This window comes from Lissotriton helveticus, chromosome 5_1, assembly GCF_964261635.1.
Source record: "Lissotriton helveticus chromosome 5_1, aLisHel1.1, whole genome shotgun sequence".
NCBI classification, from domain to species: domain Eukaryota; kingdom Metazoa; phylum Chordata; class Amphibia; order Caudata; family Salamandridae; genus Lissotriton; species Lissotriton helveticus.
In genome coordinates this window covers 63,574,494-63,600,373 of record NC_136065.1, presented here as the reverse complement: position 1 = coordinate 63,600,373, position 25,880 = coordinate 63,574,494, and the positions used below count along the sequence as shown (strand labels likewise).

The 25,880-nt window shown below is 49.9% G+C and overlaps 1 protein-coding gene across 1 annotated transcript in view; it reads left to right on the top strand.

Annotated features, from left to right (window-relative positions):
* ATAT1 (alpha tubulin acetyltransferase 1) overlaps positions 1-25,880 on the top strand; it is a 182,460-nt gene that overhangs the window by 7,248 nt on the left and 149,332 nt on the right. Inside the window, exon 2 of the mRNA XM_078641706.1 lies at positions 18,297-18,357. Within this exon, the coding sequence (XP_078497832.1) occupies positions 18,297-18,357 (61 nt within the window). The remainder of the gene's footprint in view (positions 1-18,296; positions 18,358-25,880) is intronic.

Genomic DNA, 25,880 nt, shown 5'->3' with positions numbered 1-25,880 from the left:
GTGGCGTGGCTTCCAGAAAACAACAAATCCGCCGATGAAAGGGCAGGGAGCCTCTTAAGCTTGCAGTGATGGGGGCGGGGCCGGCAGGGAGAGGAGCCCAGCTGGGAACGGGCGCGCGGGGACTCCTGGTCCGTGGAGTCCACCCGCTGTTCCCTCGCAGCCCTGCCGGTCACCAGGTGATGCCCCTTTCAATCAATCAACAGCCGCTGTAACCGCGAAGCGGGACCCGCGCAGCGGGACCGGCGAGCAGCAGCGGCTCAGCAGGCTGGATCACAGAATGTCCGAGGTAAGTGGCGTGGCTTCCAGAAAACAACAAATCCGCCGATGAAAGGGCAGGGAGCCTCTTAAGCTTGCAGTGATGGGGGCGGGGCCGGCAGGGAGAGGAGCCCAGCTGGGAATGGGCGCGCGGGGACTCCTGGTCCGTGGAGTCCACCCGCTGTTCCCTCGCAGCCCTGCCGGTCACCAGGTGATGCCCCTTTCAATCAATCAACAGCCGCTGTAACCGCGAAGCGGGACCCGCGCAGCGGGTCCGGCGAGCAGCAGCGGCTCAGCAGGCTGGATCACAGAATGTCCGAGGTAAGTGGCGTGGCTTCCAGAAAACAACAAATCCGCCGATGAAAGGGCAGGGAGCCTCTTAAGCTTGCAGTGATGGGGGCGGGGCCGGCAGGGAGAGGAGCCCAGCTGGGAACGGGCGCGCGGGGACTCCTGGTCCGTGGAGTCCACCCGCTGTTCCCTCGCAGCCCTGCCGGTCACCAGGTGATGCCCCTTTCAATCAATCAACAGCCGCTGTAACCGCGAAGCGGGACCCGCGCAGCGGGACCGGCGAGCAGCAGCGGCTCAGCAGGCTGGATCACAGAATGTCCGAGGTAAGTGGCGTGGCTTCCAGAAAACAACAAATCCGCCGATGAAAGGGCAGGGAGCCTCTTAAGCTTGCAGTGATGGGGGCGGGGCCGGCAGGGAGAGGAGCCCAGCTGGGAACGGGCGCGCGGGGACTCCTGGTCCGTGGAGTCCACCCGCTGTTCCCTCGCAGCCCTGCCGGTCACCAGGTGATGCCCCTTTCAATCAATCAACAGCCGCTGTAACCGCGAAGCGGGACCCGCGCAGCGGGTCCGGCGAGCAGCAGCGGCTCAGCAGGCTGGATCACAGAATGTCCGAGGTAAGTGGTGTGGCTTCCAGAAAACAACAAATCCCAACATCATTCTATTAGTGACATCCCCACTGTGGAGAAGTGTGACTCAATGGTTAGAAGAGGCAGACCCTGAAGCAGAGGTCAGACCCGGGACCAGGGTTCAATTCCCGACGCTGCAGGGTCTCGAGCTCAAATGTCCACGGACTCGATAATTCTCGCTTCGGTGCCTGACCTAATCATGGGTTCACACTCTGCAACTCTGGGCATTAAGCTTGCTTAATCTCCACAACGGCCCCCCCGCGGCGGGATGCCTGGCTTTCACCTTGGGGATGCCCTGTAGGGGCTATCTCACAGGGAAAAGCCAGGACGGGTTCCCAAGGCAAAGCGCTTAGAGACCCCTGGGTTATAAGCGCTATATAAATCCAAACATACATACATACTATGATTTCATAACCTGATAGTGGCATCACCTCTGTGACATAAACTAATAATGACATCATCAATGTGACATCATAAACTAATTGTGACATTGCCTCTCTGATAAAATAAACGAATACGGGCATCATTTCGGTGCCATCTTAAACATCATAAACTAATAATGCCATCACGTCTGTGACATAAACTAATAGTGACCTCTGTAACAGTTCCATCGTCTCGTGTGGCACAGTGACCCCTACCCATGTAGAATGTTTAGTGACGTCATAAACTATCAGTTAAATCACCTCCTGGATAGCCATAAACCAGAAGCAATATCACCTCCAGTGACATCAGAATTGATATCACCCCCCCCGACATAAAGAGACCCCCTCCACTTGTCAGATTAACATGATCTAGTAGCATCATGTGTCATCAGTGACCTGGCTGCTCGTGACGGAGTGACACGACTTGAAAGAAGTACGATGATATCCGACCAGTGATTTCATAAACTCCCACTGACACCGTTCTTTTATTACTTTTTAAAATATTGTTCACATTGGCCCCTGTGATATTAACAGGAAAACATCACCTTTTGTGACACCCGTTTGTACCTGTGACATCACTCAGGTGGCATCAGTGACAACCGTTACGTCACTAGGATGCCAGTTCATCTCGATTGATACCCTGCCTGTGACAGCTGACATGTGCCGGGACCACCAATGGCCCCTTTAAATGAGTCCTTTGATAATCTGCCTCCGTCTTTCAGATGTACCTTCGGTCATCCGAGGCAGGCCTACTGCCCACAATTCAAAACAACCTCGAAAGGCGGCAGAGCCCTCTCTGCATTGCTCCCTCAACTCTAGAATAGACTACCAGAGAGCCTACGTAAGGAATCCGCCATTCCCCCTTTCAGGAAAAGACTCAAGACTCCTCTGTTCATAGAGGATCTGGGCACAGCATAAGCCTCGACTAGGTGTATGTACATTTCACCATTGGCGGGATTTAGTTACTCTCTCGCAGCGCTAAGAGACCTGCCGGTGATTATGCGCTATATAAATCCCAGTTAACATAACATAACAGTTGCAATCATTGAAAAGTGACGGACAGCTCCCAAACATTTATGAGAAGCCAACTGAAGGGAAACTCAGTGACAGAGCGCGGAGGTGAGCGTTTACAGCTGGTCTCAGTAGATACACTGTGTCAAAGTGCGCGTTGACACTAGGCCGGTAGACTACAGTCCTTAGAATCCAAATCTACCTCAATTGGGGCAGTTTATTTAACCTCAATGCGAAGAGTCTCTGTAAGCCTCACTATGGCATAGAGACGACAGATACACTGGCAGTAGGTGCTCTCGGTTCTGTGAGTGCCCCCCTGTGAAACACCTGGGACGGGTACCACAACCCTTCAGAGATATTGTACTTTTTGGATGTCAGCATCCTCTGCTCACCACAGCTCTGGTCGGTGTTGCTAGGCAGTCGAGAGAGAGAGCACTCTGTTGGCCGAAAAGTTAGATTAAATGTTTTGGCTGGTGCTTCAGGTGATACGGGTCTGTCCCAGCAGAAGCAGAGTAAATAACTTCAGATATATACACAGACGTCTTCCTGGGGAATGAAACCCCAGTTTCAAGATCACAGTCTTTGTTAGGTCTCGCCGAGGCTGTCCTCCGAGACATGCTGTATCTGGTGTATGGGCATTCATCACCCCCATTGCTTGTGATTGGTTCCTTAATGTGCTTGTGAAAATCCTTGTTTTTCATTGGTAAAAAGCTTACATTTGTCCCTCCTTTTGCTCTTTTGGTCACGCCCTTGAGAGTGCCCCTGTTGCAAGTATTAGTTCATGGTGAGTTGTAAAGTTTACTGTTGCGCACTCTTTTTCTTTTGTCCTGGCTACAAATGTTAATTGCCTTCTCCTACCTCCAAGCCTGCCCCCTTTTCAGTCACCCCATCCGCTTTCCATTCACGGGTTTCCAGTATTGTGCTGCCTTTAGCGCCCCTCCCTATGACCACCTTCTAACTCCTGGGCAGCTTGAGAACGAAGACGACATCACAACGCACACTCCCTGCTGCTTTCCCGTGCAGCGCATCTGTGCCTCAGGCAAGCTGAACAAAAGGTAGCGACATCATGGTGCACACTCCTTGCTGCTTTATTATGTAGCGTGTCTGTTCCTCAGGCAAGTCGACATCGCTGAGTGTCTGCATTTGTTTCGGGTAAGCCTTCGCACTCCACTGCATTAGAAACTAAAACATATACGTAAAACACTTTTGTAGCAATTGTGGCACGCTGCGCTTTCACTTTAATCATTTAAAGCTAAAGAGCAACTTGCCGCCATTGCTACAAAGGTCAGTAAAAACAAACAAAAGCGGGCGGACAGCGCATTTCTTTTCCATGAATTTACTTTTATAGAACTGGCAGCACGCCGCGCTTTAGTTGTAAACATCTAAAGCTAACGGGCGACATGCCGCGATTGCTACAATAGTAAATAAACAGAAAAAGGCGGCTGCACAACTTTTTGTTTCTATTTATTGACTTTTGTAGCAATCGTGGCATGCCGCACTGCACTTTAGATTTAAACATCTAAAGCGCGGCTTGCCGCCATTACTTCAAAAGTCAATAAATAAAAAAGCAAAGGTAGGCGGACGCCACGTTTCTTTTCAACTTGCAAAGGCAATAGCTCTACATTTAACTAATGCAAGACCTATTGCATTGCAAATGCTTGTTTGTCCTTCTGTGGAAGGGAATTAAACACCTGCATCAATGCTGTCTTATCCTTTAACAAGTACTAGCTTATAAGGGCCACGATCTGCGATCAAGGCTGAAACCAGTTGTGGCAGCACTAGTCCCAACGCTGTGACCTGGCCTTAGAAGCTAAATGTCTTTTTAATGAATTGCAGCCCTGGAAGCACCTGCCCCTCCCAGGGGCAGGGGTGTTTCAGAGTCATCTGGTGATGAGAACAATATTCCTGGACTGTGGTTTATTCCTCCTTTCAGTATGAGCCTAGTACTAGTAGTAAAGTTAGACTTGTGGTCAAAGTTTAGACCTGAAGTATGAGTTTAGACCTAAAATCTTATTTTACTAGTTGAAAATTTAGACTTTTGATCTAAACCTAGGCTAAAAGTCTAACTTTACTTATAGTAAAGTTAGACTTTAGGTCTAAACATAGGCTTCAGGTCTTAACGTAGACTTTTGGTGAATCAGGCTCCATTTGTATACTCTTTCACGTACCACCCAGGATAAACAAATTCATGTAAAGATTTAGCTAACAGCGATTTTATTGTATAGATTGAGGAGCCGAGCCTGCCATAGGTTACTGCTGAATTTCTTCCTCCTTTTCTTTCCCTCCTTTGACTGTCTTCATCAAGGGGATATTCTACCCATGTGTCTCCCGACATGGCTTCCCTGACCTCTTATAGAAGAGAGACAGTTTAAGACTGCAGGGCTCACAAAGTCATCCATGGGCATGTCCAGCTTTCTTGCTCATGACACTTCATTCCCTGCACCTCTAGTTTATTTATTTTTTTATTTAAAGAGTTTTATATAGCGCTGGCTAGACCCGAAGGTATCAGAGCGCTTTACATGAGAATCAACAATGTAACAGAAAAAGATCAACAATTACATAATACATCAAAAAATAGGCAATACAATTAGGAGAGGAGAGAAAGGAGAGAGAAAAGTAGTGGACGGGGCAGGGGAGGTGAGAAAAGGAGGATGAGGGAAGAGACAACATGGAGAGACGAAAGGACGTCTGTCTAAAGACCGACTGGGTAGGTGACGACCAAGGAGGGAATCCACAGCCCATCTCCCCTATAGCTAAATCAGGTAGCTCCATTGGGCATCAGACAAAATAGTTCAGTATCAATTCATTGAGAGAGGAGAGAAGGAGAGACATAAATGGAGGGAGGATGCGGGAAGAGACGACAGGAGAGACAAAAAGAAGTCTGTCTAAAGACCGACTGGGTAGGTGACGTCCAAGGAGGGAATCCCCGGTCTGTCTCCCCTATAGCTAAACCAGGTAGCTCCATCGGGCATCAGACAAAATAGCTAGATCTCAATTGACGAGGGAAAATTCACAGATAACCAGGGTGGGGACTAAGGGCCAGGACAGGTGAGGGCAAAGGTCAGTAGCAGGAAAGTGGAGAAGAGTAGAGCGGAGAGGGGTGGGGGTAGGGGGAGGAAGGAGATAAGGTCAGGAGAGACGCAGGAGGGTTTGTTGCGGCCGCCATTTTAGGCAGGTGCAGGCAACATTTCAGGAGCGATCACTGTGTGGGGTGACTACATCGCAGCTTTGTTGTCTCTCGTGTCCCTGTAGGCTCTGAAAACTCACTGCATACCACTGTTTTTTGGGCTTGGCCTCTGTATTCGTGTTGGCCCCTTTACATGCTTTGTGCCACACTGCTGGTTCCATGTAATGCCATGCACCTTCTCTGTCGCTGGTTCACAACCCATTGGCTAAGTCTCTCAGCAGTGTGAGGGGGTGGGGGGGCCCAGCACGAATCCCTCGAACTAAGGTCCCTGTTGGACGGCTGTTGCGCTCCCTGCTCCCCTCAACAGCTCACAGTGCCCATCTTGATGTTTTCACGGTGATCGCCGGTCCTTCCCTTGTCCGCCGGCCTCCTTAAACTTCACCGATCAGGGACCCATCTCCTCGGCGGCACCTGCTCTGTATACACACCGCTTCACTGCCCACGCACCAACCCCAGTGTGGGGGATAGTTCAGTGTTGTTTGCGGTGCTGGCTGGCTCTTGAGATAGTTCTGTCCAACGTCAGTGCATCTCTTCCCCTCAGACACTCACTCCCATAAGAGATTGCCGGGATGAGTTTCGCTTGCCAGACTTGTAGCAGTGGGATAAGGCTAGGGCCAGCCGTTTTCTGATCGATTTATGGCAACCGCGATCGAGTTGCCTCTTCTTTTAATTGCTGAATTGAATGAAGGGATAAAAAGGCTGCACACAGTGTCATTGGTACAGTTCTAAAGTTCATCTTGGAATAGTCCAGTGCACACTCAAATTGTACCCCATTTTGTCTGAGCGCACCGAAATACATCTCAATCCAGGTTAAATGGTGACTGACAATGGAGGCAGTGTGTCTATAGGCAGGGCCAAGGGCTTTTTATCACTATCCTTGTGGGAAGACTGTCTAACGGTTCTCTCTTTGAACAGATTGATTCTTTTTGGGCACATGCACGAAGGATGCCTGCCATTTTACCATGTGTACATGTGAGCATGTATATGTATGTATGAATATGTATTTTACAGAACTCCATAAGTGACTGCTGTACAAGTCACTAATCATCTTTGTGCAGAACTGGAAAGGGCAATCTTTGATATTGTAGTCTGTAGGTACATCCTCTCCTGTACCCTCCCTACAACATGCGTATCTGATGTGTGGGGGAATTTACCAGCAGTGTTAACTTGTCTCAACTCGGGTTTCCCCTGCCATAGTCAAATCCCACACCCCCCTTGTTTCTAGCAGAAGAGAGAGATCTGACAGGCCTTTTCTACTTGTGGGACACCCCCGCGCCGCACGGCCACCAGCTGCTGCGTGTGCCCCCTGCCGCCCTCTGCCTCGCTGCTGCCTCGTTGCCGGCTCCCGCCGCTGCGAGTGGTTTTTCTATTGTTTTGACGGTTATTTGTGCTTGTCTGGGATAAACTTGTTTTTCCCTGCTTTTGCGTTCATTTGTGCCTGTTTTGTACTGCCTTGTATTTTCCTCCGTGTTGCCATCCTTCCTTGTTGTCCGCCTACCGCCTACCGCCTACCTCGACGCCCCCCGCCCTCCCTTCCCGCCACCGCCGCTTGGCCCCGCCCCTTTTTGCCTTCTGTAACCCTCCCCGCTCCCGCCTCCCAGCTGCTCCGCCCACCCGCGCACTTGGCCTTAAATGGCGACCGTGCGACGCAGGTGAGTGTGACCCACTTGTGGGACACCCCCGCGCCGCACGGCCACCAGCTGCTGCGTGTGCCCCCTGCCGCCCTCTGCCTCGCTGCTGCCTCGTTGCCGGCTCCCGCCGCTGCGAGTGGTTTTTCTATTGTTTTGACGGTTATTTGTGCTTGTCTGGGATAAACTTGTTTTTCCCTGCTTTTGCGTTCATTTGTGCCTGTTTTGTACTGCATTGTATTTTCCTCCGTGTTGCCATCCTTCCTTGTTGTCCGCCTACCGCCTACCGCCTACCTCGACGCCCCCCGCCCTCCCTTCCCGCCACCGCCGCTTGGCCCCGCCCCTTTTTGCCTTCTGTAACCCTCCCCGCTCCCGCCTCCCAGCTGCTCCGCCCACCCGCGCACTTCGCCTTAAATGGCGACCGTGCGAACGCGCAGCGGTCACGCGCAGCGGGCGCGCCGATTGTGCGCCGAAGGCGCGCCAAAGGTAAGCCCGTCTGCGCCCGTCCGCGACCGGATCGCGACCAGCGCCAGGACCCCTGGCCCCCGAAGACCCCGACCGCGACCGACCCGCCTGACATACTCCGCCGCTACCCTCATCGCACTCAACACCGGCCGACTTCCAGACTGCCACCAGGCCACTCCACGACGTACCCACGGACCTTTCAGCTGCCACGCCTGCAAGTTCACCTGCATCCGGACCTGCCTCGCACCGGCACCCGCCAAGTCAAACACCAGCAGCACCCACCTCAAGTGCATCCTGCTCAACACCCGCTCCGTCCACAGACACGCCATCGAACTCTGGAACCTCCTAGACGCCACAGCCCCTGACGTTGCCTTCCTCACGGAGACCTGGATGAACGCCTCGTCAGCTCCTGACATCGCCATCGCTATCCCAGAGGGCTACAAGATCGTCCGGAGGGACCGAAACGCCAACCAGATGGGAGGAGGCATCGCCATCATCCACAGGAGCACCATCCGTCTCACGACCAGCACCGACAACACTCCGACCAGCGCCGAACACCTGCATTTCCAGATCCACACCAACCCGAACACCACCCTCAGAGGCACCCTGATCTACCGACCCCCTGGACCACGCACGCAATTCAGCGAGGACATCGCCGACTTCGTCAGCCCGCATGCCCTCCCATCCGCCGACTACATCCTCCTGGGAGACCTCAACTTCCATCTGGAGAACAACAACGACCGCAACACCAGCACCCTGCTCGACAACCTCGCCAACCTGGGACTCAAGCAACTGGTGTCCACCCCCACCCACCTCGCCGGACACACACTCGACGCCGTCTTCTCATCCAGCAAAGACGTCACCTTCAGCCACACCACAGAGCTTCAATGGACGGACCACAGCTGCGTCCACTTCACCTTCAAGAGAACAACGACCCACCAACACCAGCAACAGGCCGCCCGCAGAAGCTGGAACAAGATCACGGCGGACCAGCTCGCCACCTCCCTGGGCCAGCACCCTCCTGCCAGCTCAGCGAACCCCAGCCAGGCCGCCGACAACCTCACGAAGTGGATCAGCAACTGCGCGGACGAACTCGCCCCACTGAGGACCCCGCCTAGCAGACCCGGCAGCAAGAAGGCCCCATGGTTCACCGACGAACTCAAGAGCTCCAAGAAGAACTGCCGAGCCCTCGAGAAGGTCTGGAGAAGGGAACCGACACCAGACAACAGGACCTCCTTCAAACTTGCCACCCGGAAACACCACCAGCTGATCCGCGCCGCCAAGAAAACAGCATTCAAGGACCGGTTGGACAACAACGCACACAACTGCAAGGAACTCTTCAACATCGTGAAAGAGCTTTCCAACCCCAGCGCAGGTAACAACGACATCACCCCATCGCAAGACCTCTGCAACTCCCTCGCTTCATACTTCCACAACAAGATCGCGGACATACACAACAGCTTCAACAACCAACCAACGCACACCAGGACCGAACAACCACCCCCCACCACCACCCTCCACGCCTGGACCCCGATCAGCACCGAAGACACCATCCGCACGATGAACTCCATCCACTCCGGATCACCGACCGACCCCTGCCCTCACCACGTCTTCAACAAGGCCGACGCTGTCATCGCACCCCACCTGCGAGACATCATCAACACATCCTTCGACACCACCATCTTCCCGGAGAGCTGGAAACACGCCGAACTCAGCGCTCTACTCAAGAAACCAACAGCGGACCCCACCGACCTCAAGAATTACCGACCCATCTCGCTCCTCCCGTTTCCAGCCAAGGTCATCGAGAAGACCGTCAACAAGCAGATGGCCGCCTTCCTCGAGACGAACGGATCCCTCGACCCCTCACAGTCCGGCTTCCGTGCCAATCACAGCACCGAGACCGCCCTCATCGCCGCCACCGATGACATCCGAGCCCTGATGGACAAGGGAGAAACAGCGGCCCTCATCCTCCTAGACCTCTCCGCGGCTTTCGACACGGTCTGCCACCGCACCCTAGTACAGCGTCTCAACAACGCCGGAATCCAGGGGAAGGCACTGGAATGGATCATCTCCTTCCTCGACGGAAGAACACAGAGAGTCCGCCTACCACCGTACAAGTCAGAGGCCTCCGAAGTCATCTGCGGCGTCCCCCAAGGATCATCTCTGAGCCCCACCCTCTTCAACGTCTACATGAGCCCCCTCGCGGCCATCGTACGCAAACACAACCTCAGCATAATCTCCTACGCCGACGATACCCAGCTGATCCTCTCCCTGACCAACGACCCCGCCGCCGCCAGAGCCAACCTGCACGAAGGGATGAAAGAGGTAGCCGAGTGGATGGCGACCAGCCGCCTGAAACTGAACTCGGACAAGACGGAGGTCCTCATCCTGGGCTCCTCGCCCTCCGCCTGGGACAACTCCTGGTGGCCCCCCGCCCTAGGCACCGCACCCAAACCGACAGACCACGCACGCAACCTGGGCTTCATCCTGGACGCCTCCCTCTCCATGACCAGGCAAGTCAACAACGTCTCCTCGGCGTGCTTCAACATCCTACGCATGCTACGGAAGATCTTCTGGTGGATCCCCACCGAGACCAGGAAGACCGTCACCCAGGCCCTCGTCACCAGCCGACTGGACTACGGCAACGCCCTCTACGCCGGTACCACCGCCAAGCTCCAGAAGAGACTCCAGCGGATCCAGAACGCCTCAGCCAGACTCATCCTCGACATCCCACGAACCAGCCACATCTCCGGACACCTGAGAGACCTTCACTGGCTCCCCGTCAACAAAAGAATCACCTTCCGCCTCCTCACCCACGCACACAAAGCCCTACACGACCAAGGCCCGAGCTACCTCAACAGCCGAGTCAACTTCTACGCTCCCAAACGCCACCTCCGATCAGCCAACCACGCCCTCGCCGCCGTCCCCCGCATCCGAAGAGCGACTACAGGAGGAAGGTCCTTCTCCTACCTGGCCGCCAAGACCTGGAACTCCCTCCCGACCGACCTGCGCCTGACCCAAGACCACCTCTCCTTCAGGAAGAAGCTGAAGACCTGGCTGTTCGAGCAGTAGTGGCACCCCCCCCCCCCCCCCCAGCGCCTTGAGACCCTACGGGTAGGTAGCGCGCTTTATAAGTGTCAATGATTGATTGATTGATTTCTACTGTCTGCCAAGTTAAGTAGACGCTGTAGAAAGAGACCCTTCACTGATCCGGCACTGCCCTCTCCAAGCACCAAGAGTCAATTAGCCGCTTCCATGCTCGTGACGGAACCGCTCCGTCACGAGCCTCGGTTGAGCTGTGCTCATGACAGAGCGGTTCCGTCATTACCCGCTCGGCGCGCCTGCGCGGCGCAAATTCCACGCCTGCGCTGGGCGTTCCATTGAGCGGGCGGGGCCGTGACGGAACCGCTCCGTCATGAGCACAGCTCAACCGAGGCTCGTGACGGGGCAGTTCCGTCACGAGCACGTGAGCGCCGCTCGGCCCCCCCTTCCCCCTAGCACTACGGCGGAATTGCCGCCGCAGCGAAGGGGTTAATAGCCATTGTGTTCTCACGGGTATAAAAACACAAGGCCTGTATGACATGTCAGTGAGGAGTGGACTACACCTGTACTTAGTTGAGCATTACAATTGCTGCCCTTCCGAGGACACGTCCCGCAACAGGAAGATTACACATGTCTGTGTATGAGTAAATGAAACACAGACATTAATCATTGATATGTGTGTCCTCTCTTTGTTTCTCTTTGTTTCTTTGTTTCTTTCTTTGTTTCTTTCTTTCTTTCTTTCTTTTCCTTTCTTTCTTTTCCTTTCTTTCTTTCTTTTCCTTTCTTTCTTCCTTTCATCCTTTTTCTCTCTTTCCTTTTTCTTTCTTTCTTTTTCTCTACTACTTTCTGTCCTTTGTTCTTTCTTTGTTCTTTCTTTCTTTCTTTCTTTCTTTCTTTCTTTCTTTCTTTCTTTCATTCTTTCTTTCATTCTTTCTATCTTTCTTTTTCTCTTTCTTTCTTTTTCTCTTTCTTTCTTTTTCACCGTATTTCTTTCTTGCCCTTTCTTTCTCAATTTTGATTGCATTCTCATGTATGCCTTCCCTTCACGTTGGTAAGTCCAAATGAAATTCAGTGTTACTTCTTTACTTTGTTTCTTTAACCTCACTGGTTTAACTGAAACGGAATACTTGGCCAATTTTGTATTTTCACACTAGAGCTCAAACACTAATGCATAGCCCAGAATACACATTTCTAAATACCCTTTAAAATTGCAGTCAGTAATGTCTGTCCTCTGTTCTTTGTGGTTAAATCAGTATTGCCAGCTTTTGCACTCAATAATGTCCCTTTGGTACAATTAGTAATGCCAGCCTCTACTCTCAACAATGAACCCTTCGGTACATTCACTAGTGCCGGCCCCTGCAGGGCTAGATAATTCCACTCGACCGCTTGCATAGTCGAGCTAAATTTAACAAGGTCGATCTGTTTTTAGGTCCTACTCGCCCTTTCTGGCAAGTAGGAAAACAAACCAACTTTTGTCCTCTGTCTGTGAAAACGGAGCAAATGTGACAAGATAACAAGATTTAAAGGCATTTTTATTGCTCACAAAGTCTCCGCAGTTAGGTCGAGGACATTTTTTGAAGTAATAGTCCTGCAGGACTAGTACAATTTTTGGGATTTTTCGAGCCCTGCCCTGCTCTCAGTTATACCCCTTCATTACATTCACTAGTGCCAGCACCTGCTCTCAGTAAAACCTCTTCGGTACAATCAGTAATGCCAGCCTGTGCTCTCAATAATACCCCTTGCGTACATTCAGTACTCTCAGTTATACCCCTTAGGTGCATTCACTAGTGCCAGCCCCTGCTCTCAATAATACCCCTTCATTACGTTCAGCAATGCCAGCCTCTAATCTCAATAATGCCCCTTCGGTCCATTCACTAGTGCCAGCCCCTGCTCTAAAAAATACTCCTTCATTACATTCATTAATGCCAGCCTCTGCTCTCAATAATACCCCTTCGGTACATTTACTAGTGCCAGCCCCTGCTCTCAGTTATAGCCCTTTCGTGCATTCACTATTGCCAGCCTGTGATCTCAGTAATGTCCCTTTGGTAAAATCATTAATGCCAGCCTCTGCTCTCCATAATACCCATTCGTACATTCAGTAATGCCAGCCTCTACTCAACAATTAACCCTTTGGTGCATTCACTAGTGCCAGCCTCTTCTCGCAATAATACACCTTCCTTACGTTCAGCAATGCCTGCCTCTACTCTCAATAATGCCCCTTTGGTACATTCACCAGTGCCAGTCTCTGCTCTCAATAATACCCCTTTGATACAATCACTAGTGCCCGCCTCTGCTCTCAGCAATACCCCTTCAGTACGTTTCATAGTTCCAGTCTCGGCTCTCAATAATACCCCTATTACAATCAGTAGTGTCGGCCTCTGCTCTCAATAATACCCCTTTGGTACAATCAGTAATGCCCGCCTCTGCTCTCAATAATACCCCTCAGTACAATCAGTAATTCCAGTCTTTTCTCTCAATAATACCCCTTCGGGACATTCAGTGGTACCAGTCTCTTTTCTCAATAATACCTCTTCATTACATTCAGAACGGTGCCAGCTTCTGCTCTCTATAATACCCTTTCAGTACATTGAGCAGGACCAGCGTCTTCCCTCAATAATACCCTGTTGGGACGTTCAGTAATGCCAGCATCTGCCACCAATAATACCCCTTTGGTACGTTCAGTAATACCAGACTCTGCTCTCAGTAATACCCTTTTAGTACATTCAGTAATACCAGCCTTTTCGCTCAGTAATATATCCCTTAGGCACATCAGTAATACCGGTATCTGCTTTCAATACTATACCTTCAGTACATTCTCTAGTGCCAGCCTCTGCTCTCAATAATACCCATTTATTACGTTCAGTAATAATGGCCTCTACACACACTAATATCTCTTCGGTATGTTCAGTAGTTCAGCCCCTGCTCTCAATAATTCCCCTTTGGTACATTCAGTAATACGTGTCACTGCTCAATGCCTCTTCAGTAAGTTCATTCATGCTGACCTCTGCTCTCAATGCCTCTTCAGTAAGTTCAGTAATGCTGACCTCTGCTCTCAATGCCTCTTCAGTAAGTTCATTCATGCTGACCTCTGCTCTCAATGCCTCTTCAGTAAGTTCAGTAATGCTGACCTCTGCTCTCAATGCCTCTTCAGTAAGTTCATTAATGCTGACCTCTGCTCTCAATGCCTCTTCAGTAAGTTCATTCATGCTGACCTCTGCTCTCAATGCCTCTTCAGTAATGCTGACCTCTGCTGTCAATGCCTCTTCAGTAAGTTCAGTAATGCTGACCTCTGCTCTCAATGTCTCTTCAGTAAGTTCAGTAATGCTGACCTCTGCTGTCAATGCCTCTTCAGTAAGTTCAGTAATGCTGACCCCTGCTCTCAATGCCTCTTCAGTTAGTTCATTAATGCTGACCTCTGCTCTCAATGTCTCTTCAGTAAGTTCAGTAATGCTGACCCCTGCTCTCAATGCCTCTTCAGTAAGTTCATTCATGCTGACCTCTGCTCTCAATGCCTCTTCAGTAAGTTCAGTAATGCTGAGCTCTGCTCTCAATGCCTCTTCAGTAAGTTCAGTAATGCTGAGCTCTGCTCTCAATGCCTCTTCAGTAAGTTCATTCGTGCTGACCTCTGCTCTCAATGCCTCTTCAGTAAGTTCATTCATGCTGACCTCTGCTCTCAATGCCTCTTCAGTAAGTTCAGTAATGCTGAGCTCTGCTCTCAATGCCTCTTCAGTAAGTTCATTCATGCTGACCTCTGCTCTCAATGTCTCTTCAGTAAGTTCAGTAATGCTGACCCCTGCTCTCAATGCCTCTTCAGTTAGTTCATTAATGCTGACCTCTGCTCTCAATGTCTCTTCAGTAAGTTCAGTAATGCTGACCCCTGCTCTCAATGCCTCTTCAGTAAGTTCATTCATGCTGACCTCTGCTCTCAATGCCCCTTCAGTAAGTTCAGTAATGCTGAGCTCTGCTCTCAATGCCTCTTCAGTAAGTTCAGTAATGCTGAGCTCTGCTCTCAATGCCTCTTCAGTAAGTTCATTCGTGCTGACCTCTGCTCTCAATGTCTCTTCAGTAAGTTCAGTAATGCTGAGCTCTGCTCTCAATGCCTCTTCAGTAAGTTCATTCGTGCTGACCTCTGCTCTCAATGTCTCTTCAGTAAGTTCAGTAATGCTGAGCTCTGCTCTCAGTGCCTCTTCAGTAAGTTCATTAATGCTGACCCCTGCTCTCAATGCCTCTTCAGTAAGTTCATTCATGCTGACCTCTGCTCTCAATGCCTCTTCAGTAAGTTCAGTAATGCTGAGCTCTGCTCTCAATGCCTCTTCAGTAAGTTCATTCATGCTGACTTCTGCTCTCAATGCCTCTTCAGTAAGTTCATTAATGCTGGCCTCTACTCTCAATGCCTCTTCAGTAAGTTCATTAATGCTGACCTCTGCTCTCAATGTCTCTTCAGTAAGTTCAGTAATGCTGACCTCTACTCTCAATGCCTCTTCTGTACGTTCATTCATGCTGACCTCTGCTCTCAATGCCTCTTCAGTAAGTTCATTCATGCTGACCTCTGCTCTCAATGCCTCTTCAGTAAGTTCATTCATGCTGACCTCTGCTCTCAATGCCTCTTCAGTAAGTTCAGTAATGCTGACCTCTGCTCTCAATGCCTCTTCAGTAAGTTCAGTAATGCTGACCTCTGCTCTCAATGCCTCTTCAGTAAGTTCATTCATGCTGACCTCTGCTCTCAATGCCTCTTCAGTAAGTTCATTCATGCTGACCTCTGCTCTCAATGCCTCTTCAGTAATGCTGACCTCTGCTGTCAATGCCTCTTCAGTAAGTTCAGTAATGCTGACCTCTGCTCTCAATGTCTCTTCAGTAAGTTCAGTAATGCTGACCCCTGCTCTCACTGCCTCTTCAGTTAGTTCATTAATGCTGACCTCTGCTCTCAATGTCTCTTCAGTAAGTTCATTCATGCTGACCTCTGACCTCTGCTCTCAATGCCTCTTCAGTAAGTTCAGTAATGCTGAGCTCTGCTCTCAATGCCTCTTCAGTAAGTTCAGTAATGCTGAGCTCTGCTCTCAATGTCTCTTCAGTAAGTTCATTCGTGCTGACCTCTGCTCTCAATGTCTCTTCAGTAAGTTCAGTAATGCTGAGCTCTGCTCTCAGTGCCTCTTCAGTAAGTTCATTAATGCTGACCCCTGCTCTCAATGCCTCTTCAGTAAGTTCATTCGTGCTGACCTCTGCTCTCAATGTCTCTTCAGTAAGTTCAGTAATGCTGAGCTCTGCTCTCAATGCCTCTTCAGTAAGTTCATTCGTGCTGACCTCTGCTCTCAATGTCTCTTCAGTAAGTTCAGTAATGCTGAGCTCTGCTCTCAGTGCCTCTTCAGTAAGTTCATTAATGCTGACCCCTGCTCTCAATGCCTCTTCAGTAAGGTCATTCATGCTGACCTCTGCTCTCAATGCCTCTTCAGTAAGTTCAGTAATGCTGAGCTCTGCTCTCAATGCCTCTTCAGTAAGTTCATTCATGCTGACTTCTGCTCTCAATGCCTCTTCAGTAAGTTCATTAATGCTGGCCTCTACTCTCAATGCCTCTTCAGTAAGTTCATTAATGCTGACCTCTGCTCTCAATGTCTCTTCAGTAAGTTCAGTAATGCTGAGCTCTGCTCTCAATGCCTCTTCAGTAAGTTCATTCATGCTGACTTCTGCTCTCAATGCCTCTTCAGTAAGTTCATTAATGCTGACCTCTGCTCTCAATGCCTCTTCAGTAAGTTCATTAATGCTGGCCTCTACTCTCAATGCCTCTTCAGTAAGTTCAGTAATGCTGAGCTCTGCTCTCAATGCCTCTTCAGTAAGTTCATTCATGCTGACTTCTGCTCTCAATGCCTCTTCAGTAAGTTCATTCATGCTGACCTCTGCTCTCAATGCCTCTTCAGTAAGTTCAGTAATGCTGACCTCTGCTCTCAATGCCTCTTCAGTAAGTTCATTCATGCTGACCTCTGCTCTCAATGCCTCTTCAGTAAGTTCAGTAATGCTGACCTCTGCTCTCAATGCCTCTTCAGTAAGTTCCTTCATGCTGACCTCTGCTCTCAATGCCTCTTCAGTAAGTTCAGTAATGCTGACCTCTGCTCTCAATGCCTCTTCAGTAAGTTCATTCATGCTGACTGCTGCTCTCAATGCCTCTTCAGTAAGTTCATTCATGCTGACCTCTGCTCTCAATGCCTCTTCTGTACGTTCATTCATGCTGACTTCTGCTCTCAATGCCTCTTCAGTAAGTTCATTAATGCTGACCTCTGCTCTCAATGCCTCTTCAGTAAGTTCATTCATGCTGACCTCTGCTCTCAATGCCTCTTCAGTAAGTTCATTAATGCTGACCTCTGCTCTCAATGCCTCTTCAGTAAGTTCAGTAATGCTGAGCTCTGCTCTCAATGCCTCTTCAGTAAGTTCATTAATGCTGACCTCTGCTCTCAATGCCTCTTCAGTAAGTTCATTCATGCTGACCTCTGCTCTCAATGCCTCTTCAGTAAGTTCAGTGATGCTGGCCTCTACTCTCAATGCCTCTTCAGTAAGTTCATTAATGCTGAGCTCTGCTCTCAATGCCTCTTCAGTAAGTTCATCAATGCTGAGCTCTGCTCTCAATGCTTCTTCAGTAAGTTCAGTAATGCTGACCTTCTCTCAATGCCTCTTCGGTAAGTTCATTAATGCTGAGCTCTGGTCTCAATGTCTCTTCAGTAAGTTCATTAATGCTGACCTCTGCTCTCAATGTCTCTTCAGTAAGTTCATTAATGCTGACCTCTGCTCTCAATGCCTCTTCAGTAAGTTCAGTGATGCTGGCCTCTACTCTCAATGCCTCTTCAGTAAGTTCATTAATGCTGAGCTCTGCTCTCAATGCCTCTTCAGTAAGTTCATCAATGCTGAGCTCTGCTCTCAATGCTTCTTCAGTAAGTTCATTAATGCTGAGCTCTGCTCTCAATGCCTCTTCAGTAAGTTCAGTAATGCTGACCTCTGCTCTCAATGCCTCTTCAGTAAGTTCATTCATGCTGACCTCTGCTCTCAATGCCTCTTCAGTGAGTTCAGTAATGCTGAGCTCTGGTCTCAATGTCTCTTCAGTAAGTTCATTAATGCTGACCTCTGCTCTCAATGCCTCTTCGGTAAGTTCATTAATGCTGAGCTCTGGTCTCAATGTCTCTTCAGTAAGTTCATTAATGCTGAGCTCTGGTCTCAATGCCTCTTCAGTAAGTTCATTCATGCTGACCTCTGCTCTCAGGTATGCCGGCCGGTGCTTTCAGTAATGTCCCACAACCTCACCTACTTGTACTCAAACTAACAGCTTGTCTCCTGTATGAAGAAGAGCTCGTTCCTTCGGGCACTGATGCCAAACATCTTTTGTCTTTCAGGGCAGATGCTCAGCAGCACATCATGACCATCATCGATGAGATGGGGAAGGCCTCCGCAAAGGTACGACAAACCTCAGCTTCTTTTCTTTTTGAGGAAGGGGGATGGTGTCAGCTCCCTCCTGAATCGTTGTTGGCCTCAGGTTCTTTACTTTTGTCTCCTCTTACCCTGACGCTGACTCCTAGTTTTAAATTGTTTTAAAGTGCACCAAGTGTTTTAAACGTGTGAAGGGGGCTATTCCTCTTGAATAGCTCTCGACCATTTTTCCTGCTAACTTTTTTGCCTGCTACATACTTAACCAAATCTTTTGCTAGGCATTGTAAGCACCTACCTGGGGACGAACTGAGGCCTGTTCTCGGTGACCTGTCCTACCCGCCCTGGTCCGACGCGGTGGCTAGTACCGTTGCGCAGAGGGCGTGGTAGGTAGAGTCAGGCACTTCCGCATTCCCAGGTTAGCGGTCTAGTTGCAGGGGAGATCGTGTATAAATCCCACATGCCCCAGCGACCGCGCAGCGGCGCGCCAAAGGCAAACCTGCCCGCGCCCGTCCGCGGCTGGACGGAGCACGGGGCCAGGACCCCTGGAGTAATTCAGGTAGGGCAGTCTTATACGCGGCAGGAGTTACTTGCACTCCGTACGGGAGCTATGGATGACTGTAAACATAGTTTGGACTTAGGTCGTGTGGACCTAATAAAGGGTTATAGGCGTTGCAGGTTCACTACTAATCCCCTCTCGAGGAGTGGGGATGTTGGACCGGAGCTTAGATGCGCCATGATTAATTGTAGATCTTTGAGGAAACACTGTTTGGAAATCCGTTACTATCTGGTCGATAGTCAGGTGGAAATACTTTCTCTCACCGAAACTTGGCTCGATAAGGAGTCGGTCCCGGAAATCTTAGAAGCACTGCCCCTTGGCTATGGTATCTGTAGGTTGGATAGACCCTCTGGGAGGGGAGGAGGGATCGCTTTGATCCATAAGCATAACTTACAGTGTACGTTAGAGCCGACGGGAATTACAGATAGCGAAGCAGGCGCCTTCTCTATAAAGGTCTCTAATCATTATCTAATCAAGGGTGTCTTCGTTTATAGACCTCCGGGAGGAGCCATGCAATTTGCTACTAGCCTTATTCAAAATGTAATGCAACCCGCCATGGGCTATGAGAAGTTCCTCTTGCTAGGGAATCTGAATTTGCATTTTGAGGATGCTTCCAATTTAGCTGCCCAAGAGCTTCGCCAAGAGCTGATAACCTTACAATTAGGGTTAAAATATGTGCTTCCTACACACCGGTTGGGTCATTTACCTGATCCAATTTTTTGTAACTGGGAAGCACTTGAAATTGAGTCTCCTGTACCGACCATTTCTTGATCCCTTTTCAAATTACTTGTATTGCGAAAAAAATGCCATTGAAAGCGGGAGCAAAAAGGAGTCAGAGGAAATGGGCAAAGTTCTCTTCTAAGAACGTCTGTGCTGCCCTGGCTCAGGGCGGGCCTCCGAGAGGGTTGGGCCTAGAGATAGATTTAGCCTGTGAGGCCTTGGATCAGCGCATTTTGAATGCTCTGGATAGTACGGCGCCTTGGTCTAGTACAGGGTCCGCAAGGCGTGCTAGATCTGCCCCTTGGTTCAATGCTGAGCTGAGGGAGGCAAAGACAGCCTGTAAGCGTCTTGAGAGACGCTGGAGAAGTAGATACTTGTTGATTCACGAGACAGTATATAAATCCAGTCTCAAAAACGATCAAGCCTTAATTAGGAAAAGACGCTCCTCCTACTAAGCAGACCGGATTGATAAGGCGGATTGCTCAGCTAAGGAGTTGTTTCGGGTTTATAAAGAGCTATCATCACTTTCATCTATAGAGGTACCTGAGGCTGGATCTGTTGAATCTTGCAATCAGATAGCAGAATTTTTTGCCACTAAGGTGAAGGATATTTACTCTACCTTCCCGGTGGAAGCCAGGGATCGGTCTTGCAGAGAGGAGGTGCCTAGGGGTGGGATAACAGAAGCAGAGTGCCTGAACGTGTTCAGGGTTCCAGATGGTGATATGCTAAGTAAGTTAGCCAGGAGTGTGAAATCTGGTTCACCTAAGGACCCAGCACCAGCTAAAATTTTGAGAGGAAACAGCGAGTCCTTAGAGCCTTGTATTAGATATCTGTTAGAGCTCTCTTTTAGCTCGGGGACTGTGCCGAAAATCTGGAAGGAAGCTGTGGTTCTTCCTTTGAAGAAAAAGCCCCAAATTAGCATAGAACAGTTGAATAATCTGCGCCCCATCTCACTCCTCCCATATTTTGCCAAAATCGCTGAAAAATGGGTCAATCAACAACTGACAGCCCAGATTGACACCCATAAGCTACCACACCCTTCGCAATCCGGCTTCCGTGCTTTCCACTCTACGGAGTCCGCTTTGCTTTTCTCCACAGAGACCCTTCGGGGGCATGTGGATGAGGGTCACACTGCGGCACTGATTCTTCTCGACCTCAGTGCCACGTTTGGCACTGTGGCTCATCACACTTTGCTGCAGTGTCTAAGGAGGGGTGGAGTGGCAGGGAAGGCATGGGACTGGCTGGAATCATGTCGCCACGATCGCAGCTTTCAAGTTGCACAAGGGCCTTATAGGTCTAAGGCTTTTACCTTGGACCAAGGGGTTCCGCAAGGTTCTAGCCTGAGCCCGACTCTTCTTAATCTTTATGTGGCGCCTCTGGCTACAATAACTGACCAATATGGGGTGGAAGTAGTGACCTACTCTGATAACACTCAGCTGGTTGTAGCCTTGGCACAACCAGCTGAGAACGCAGCCAGCAAGATCTTGCCACTTGGATGGCTAGTAATTGCCTCAGATTGAACGGCGACAAAACTGAGGTGCTGATTGTGGGAAAGCACCATCAGTCTGGACCTCAGCATGGTGGCCCCAGACGCTCGGGTGTTGATGCTGCCTTAAAGACCCGCCTCCAAAAAAAGCTTTGGAGACGCTACATTGGCTGCCAGTTAGGGAGCGTGTTCAGTTCAAAGCCCTGTGTGTCAGTCATCGGATTATGCAGGGGAAAGGATCTCTCTTTCTTCTTAACTTCTTAACAGCCTATGCCCCGACTCGTCAATTGAGATCTCAGGGGGCGGGCTTAGTGCAGATTCCTAAAATCCAAAGAGCTAGAATGAGAGGGAGGTCCTTCCAGTTCTTGGCTGCCCGTCTGTGGAATAACCTTCCCATCAGGCTCCGTATGGAAACCTCGGAGTTGGTCTTCCTCCAAGATCTAAAAAAGTACTTATTCCCTAGGGGAGAGGCATAATAGGGCCCGGGTTGGGGAGGTCGTAACAGTTTAGTTTGCTGAGGGCCAATTTGCTAGCAAGGGGACACACTGGCTAGTGTAACCAGACGCTGTATAAGCTCAGATATTATTATTATTATTATTAAAAGTTGTTTTTGCTGATTGCCGCTTGGTGCCCCTATGTGCCGGAAGGTGCTTGTGATTTTGGTGTTGAGTTCTTCCCGAGCTCAAAGTGGAGATAATGTGAGTTTGTGTTTAGCTGCTTTAATTCCCGCAGCTTCTCAAACGAAGGTTCTCCTGGACTGAATGTCTTCAAGGCCTGCATTGGAACTGTTTTCTCATTGTTTTGGTGTCCCTGCAGTACAAGACAAGTTCTTACTGGTTATGGCAGAAGTTACTTGTTACTGTTAGTGGTGGTGCTGTTCTCAGTAGTCACACTGCACCAGGGGCTGGAAGTCTTGGATATGCTGTGTGGTAAACCCAGCTTTGCCTTGGACTTTAGGAAGTTTCTCTTCTGTTAGTGTAGGCACTATGCTATACTGCTGTGTCTGAATGTTTACTCATCTCTCCTGCATACCTATAGATACTCTTGGCAGCCATGAACATTGCTGATAGACACGGCTGATAGTCGTCTCTGCCCGGGCCGCATTCGTGACCTCTTTGGAGTCTTCAGCGTCACAGTGCAGTAATAGGTTTCATTTGTCCCTCTCTGGCCCCTGTTAGGGCCCCCTTCCCCTGAAGAGGGCTTTGGTTCCATTAATATGAAGGCTTACTAGCCTGTTAGGGCCGCCTTAATAATTTAGCTCTCACTCATCCGAAGACCTTTATAGCCCCTCAAATACCCACCCTTTCATCTGAAGCCCTCTCTGACCCCATTAAGCCTCCCTTCATCTGAAGACCTCACTCTCATCTCATTAAAGCCTTTTACTTCCAAAGACCTTGTGGCCCTTCATTACGCCTGCCCCTGTTCCTCATTTAGCCCCCATTCATCTGAAGACCTCTTTCACCCCTCATTAAGCCCCCTTTAACTGAAGATGCTGGAGCCGAGTTTATTCTCCACAGCAGTTTGGTTCAGATTCACCTCCTGCTCTCAGCCTCGCCCAGCTCCAGCCTCTTTCTGGCTCTACCTGCTGGGAATCTCACAGTATCCCTTGCTCAAGAGCTCCTGCTTGTGACCGTGCACATCCTACCTTTGGACCACAGCTTTTTAATTCATTCCATTTAACATTATGCTTCCTTACTTATGCCTTCTACCCCACCTGGGGTGTAGGGCATCATCCAGTACTCTCCAGCCATCTTTGTCCCGGGCTTTTCGTTCAGCCTGACTCCAGGTGTAGCCCATCTCCTTGCATTCGGCCTCGAGGCCTCCGTGCCTGGTGTTTCTTTGCTTTCCTCTTTTACTTTTCCCAGGAGGGTTCCAGGTCAGGGTTGCCTGGTGGTGTTTGATGCAGGCTTGCAGAGGGTGTGACTTAACCAGTCCGGCGTCTTTTCAGGATTTCTTGAGGGGCAGAGAGTTGGGAAGTCTGCTGCCATAGCTCGTTGTTACTGATGGTGTTTGGCAGACGGATTTGGAGGATTTTCCTCAGGCAGTTGTTGATGGAGGTCTGAACTTTGTTGGTGGTGATCACTGTTGTCCTCCAAGTTTCTGCTCCATACGGAAGGACAAATTTTGCATATTTAGACTTATGCACCAACCATACCGGATGCTTGTTGGGGCCTCTGTAGGCAACCGCCTTCGGAAGATTCACTTCTCAGTTCCTTCTCTAAACTGCAGCAGAGTAGTATCACCTCGAACCGACAAAACGCATCACACACTCCTTCAATTATTGACAAGGAGGGAGTCATTGAGTTGTCTCTTCGGACCACTAAAGCCTACACTTCATAGACAATGTTTTGTTGTGTTACATAGGATTTCTAGCCACATGAGGGTCATCTCAAAAGTGTTGAGGGGGGCGTCAAAGATAAAAAATACAAACCAAAGAAAAAATAGCATGCAGAGGGGGCCGTGTGGACGCCGTCGGCTTGGCCTGAACGCTAGGCTGAGAGATGATGCTTTGTGGAGTCTCCGTAGTTGGGTACAGAGGTAGTGGGAGATCTGATGTGGGGACGCAGGAGACGGTTCGAAGAATAGGAGAGGATTGAATGCCGAAGGGAAGGGATGACAGAGGAACCGAGGCCCTGAAAGAGGGTAGAATGAGAGCTGGACACCATGGTACCCTTTCTCATGGACACTGGCAGGCCCGAGAGAACCCCTACGGTGCAGGACTATCTTCTCTCTGCCCCTGAACTCTTTATTTAGATCTCTCATGCAGCCTTACGTGTGGTCCCACAGCTGGTGAGTGAGGCAGAGGGCGGGGGGCTTGCAGTGCTTGGGTATCTGGAGAGACAGTGGCATCTGGCTTAATGCATACAAAAGTTTAAGCAAGCCAGTGAAAGAAGCATTGAATATTATACTGTAGTGTTCACTAAGTTACAGGTACCGGAGAATGGTGCACTCTTAGGGCCTGATTACGATGTGGTAGATGGTATGCTCTGCTGCAAACGTGACGGGTACTCCGTCCACCATTTTCCAAGTTCCAAATGTATAATGGAATTGTAATTTGGCGCACGGGATATCCGTCACTTTGTAACGGAGTAACCCTGCCCGCTGAGATCTAAATCAGGCCTAGGATACAATAGCATTTATATTTCAGAGGACGGGATATCCGTCACTGCTGTGATGGAGTAACCCTTCCGCCAAGATCTAAATCAGGTCCTAGGATACAATAGCATTTATACTTCAGAGGACGGGATATCCATCATCGTTGTGATGGAGTAACCTGTCCGCTGAGATCTAAATCAGGTCCTAGGGTACAATAGCATTTATATTTCAGAGGACGGGATATCTGTCACCATTGTGATGGAGTAACCCTTCCGCCAAGATCTAAATCAGGTCCTAGGGTACAATAGCATTTATATTTCAGAGGGCGGGATATCCATCATCGTTGTGATGGAGTAACCCGTCCGCTGAGATCTAAATCAGGTCCTAGGGTACAATAGCATTTATACTTCAGAGGACGGGATATCCGTCACCGTAGTGATGGAGTAACCCCGCCCGCTGAGATCTAAATCAGGCCCTAGGATACAATAGCATTTATATTTCAGAGGACGGGATATCAGTCGCCGTTGTGATGGAGTAACCCGTCCGCCAAGATCTAAATCAGGTCCTTGGATACAATAGCATTTATATTACAGTGGACGGGACATCGGTCACATTTGTGAAGTAGTAACCCTGCCTGCCAAGATCATGATCAGGCCCTTAGTGTTTTCATTGTTACACATAAGATACAGGTGAACACGTAGCTATTTAAGTTACAGAAAGTCACACTTGCTAGTAACAAATTAACAAAGCTTTGTTTCTGTCAGTATTATGGTTTACTCCTAGAAATTTGGTCCAAGTCACATGTCTTTGTGAATAATGCCCATTGTCTACATACGTACAGACTAGAAACAGGCGAACGTTCAGTTACGTTATTTACATAGATGGGAAGATTTTACTGCATTCCTGGATTGTATCTCAGTAGACACGGTTTATCTTAATAATGAGCTCATCAAGTAACATTCTAAATGTATAAATCTAATTGTTGAGTTGTTTCTCACAGTGGCCGATATTACATCCAAAACAGCAGTCTTCTTACCCACAAGTACTTGTTTCATTTTTAGGTCTCGCACTCGAGACCTATTGTTGTTGAGATGCCTCTCAAGGGAGACAGACCGGGGCACGTGCGACGATTGTGGTCTGTGGACGTGCTTACACATACAGCCCCTGCTTTCACTTGGCTCTCTCTCTCGCACACACACCCCCCTGACCCCCCCCGACCGGCCGCCCACACACACACACACACAAACGCACGCACGCGCAACAGCCACACTCACGCATGCACACACACACATGCTCCCACACACACACCCGCGCTCGCGCGGAGGGAGGGTCTAGTCTGCGTCTATGGGAGTCCGCTCCTGCACGGGCCCCCGCGGGGCCTCCCTCTCACCTGCGTCCGATAGCCGCTCCTCACTGCTGCTGTTGTGGACAATCATTTCTGGAGCGCCGGTGGCGGCTGCACGAGTTAGTAGCCCCCTCCATACGCCTCATGAGTCTCGCAGCATTCCCTTAATTACGTTGGCAGATCCAGGGACAGTGCATGCGCAAGCAGCCCTCGCGCCTCCACCCCGTCTCCTCCCCGGCCCGGATGTGGGCACGAGCCGCAGATCCAGGGACAGCGCATGCGCTAATTTATATTAGAAATGTGTGGTGATACGACGAAGATCGTATTTGTGCTTTTCAGGACTTTTA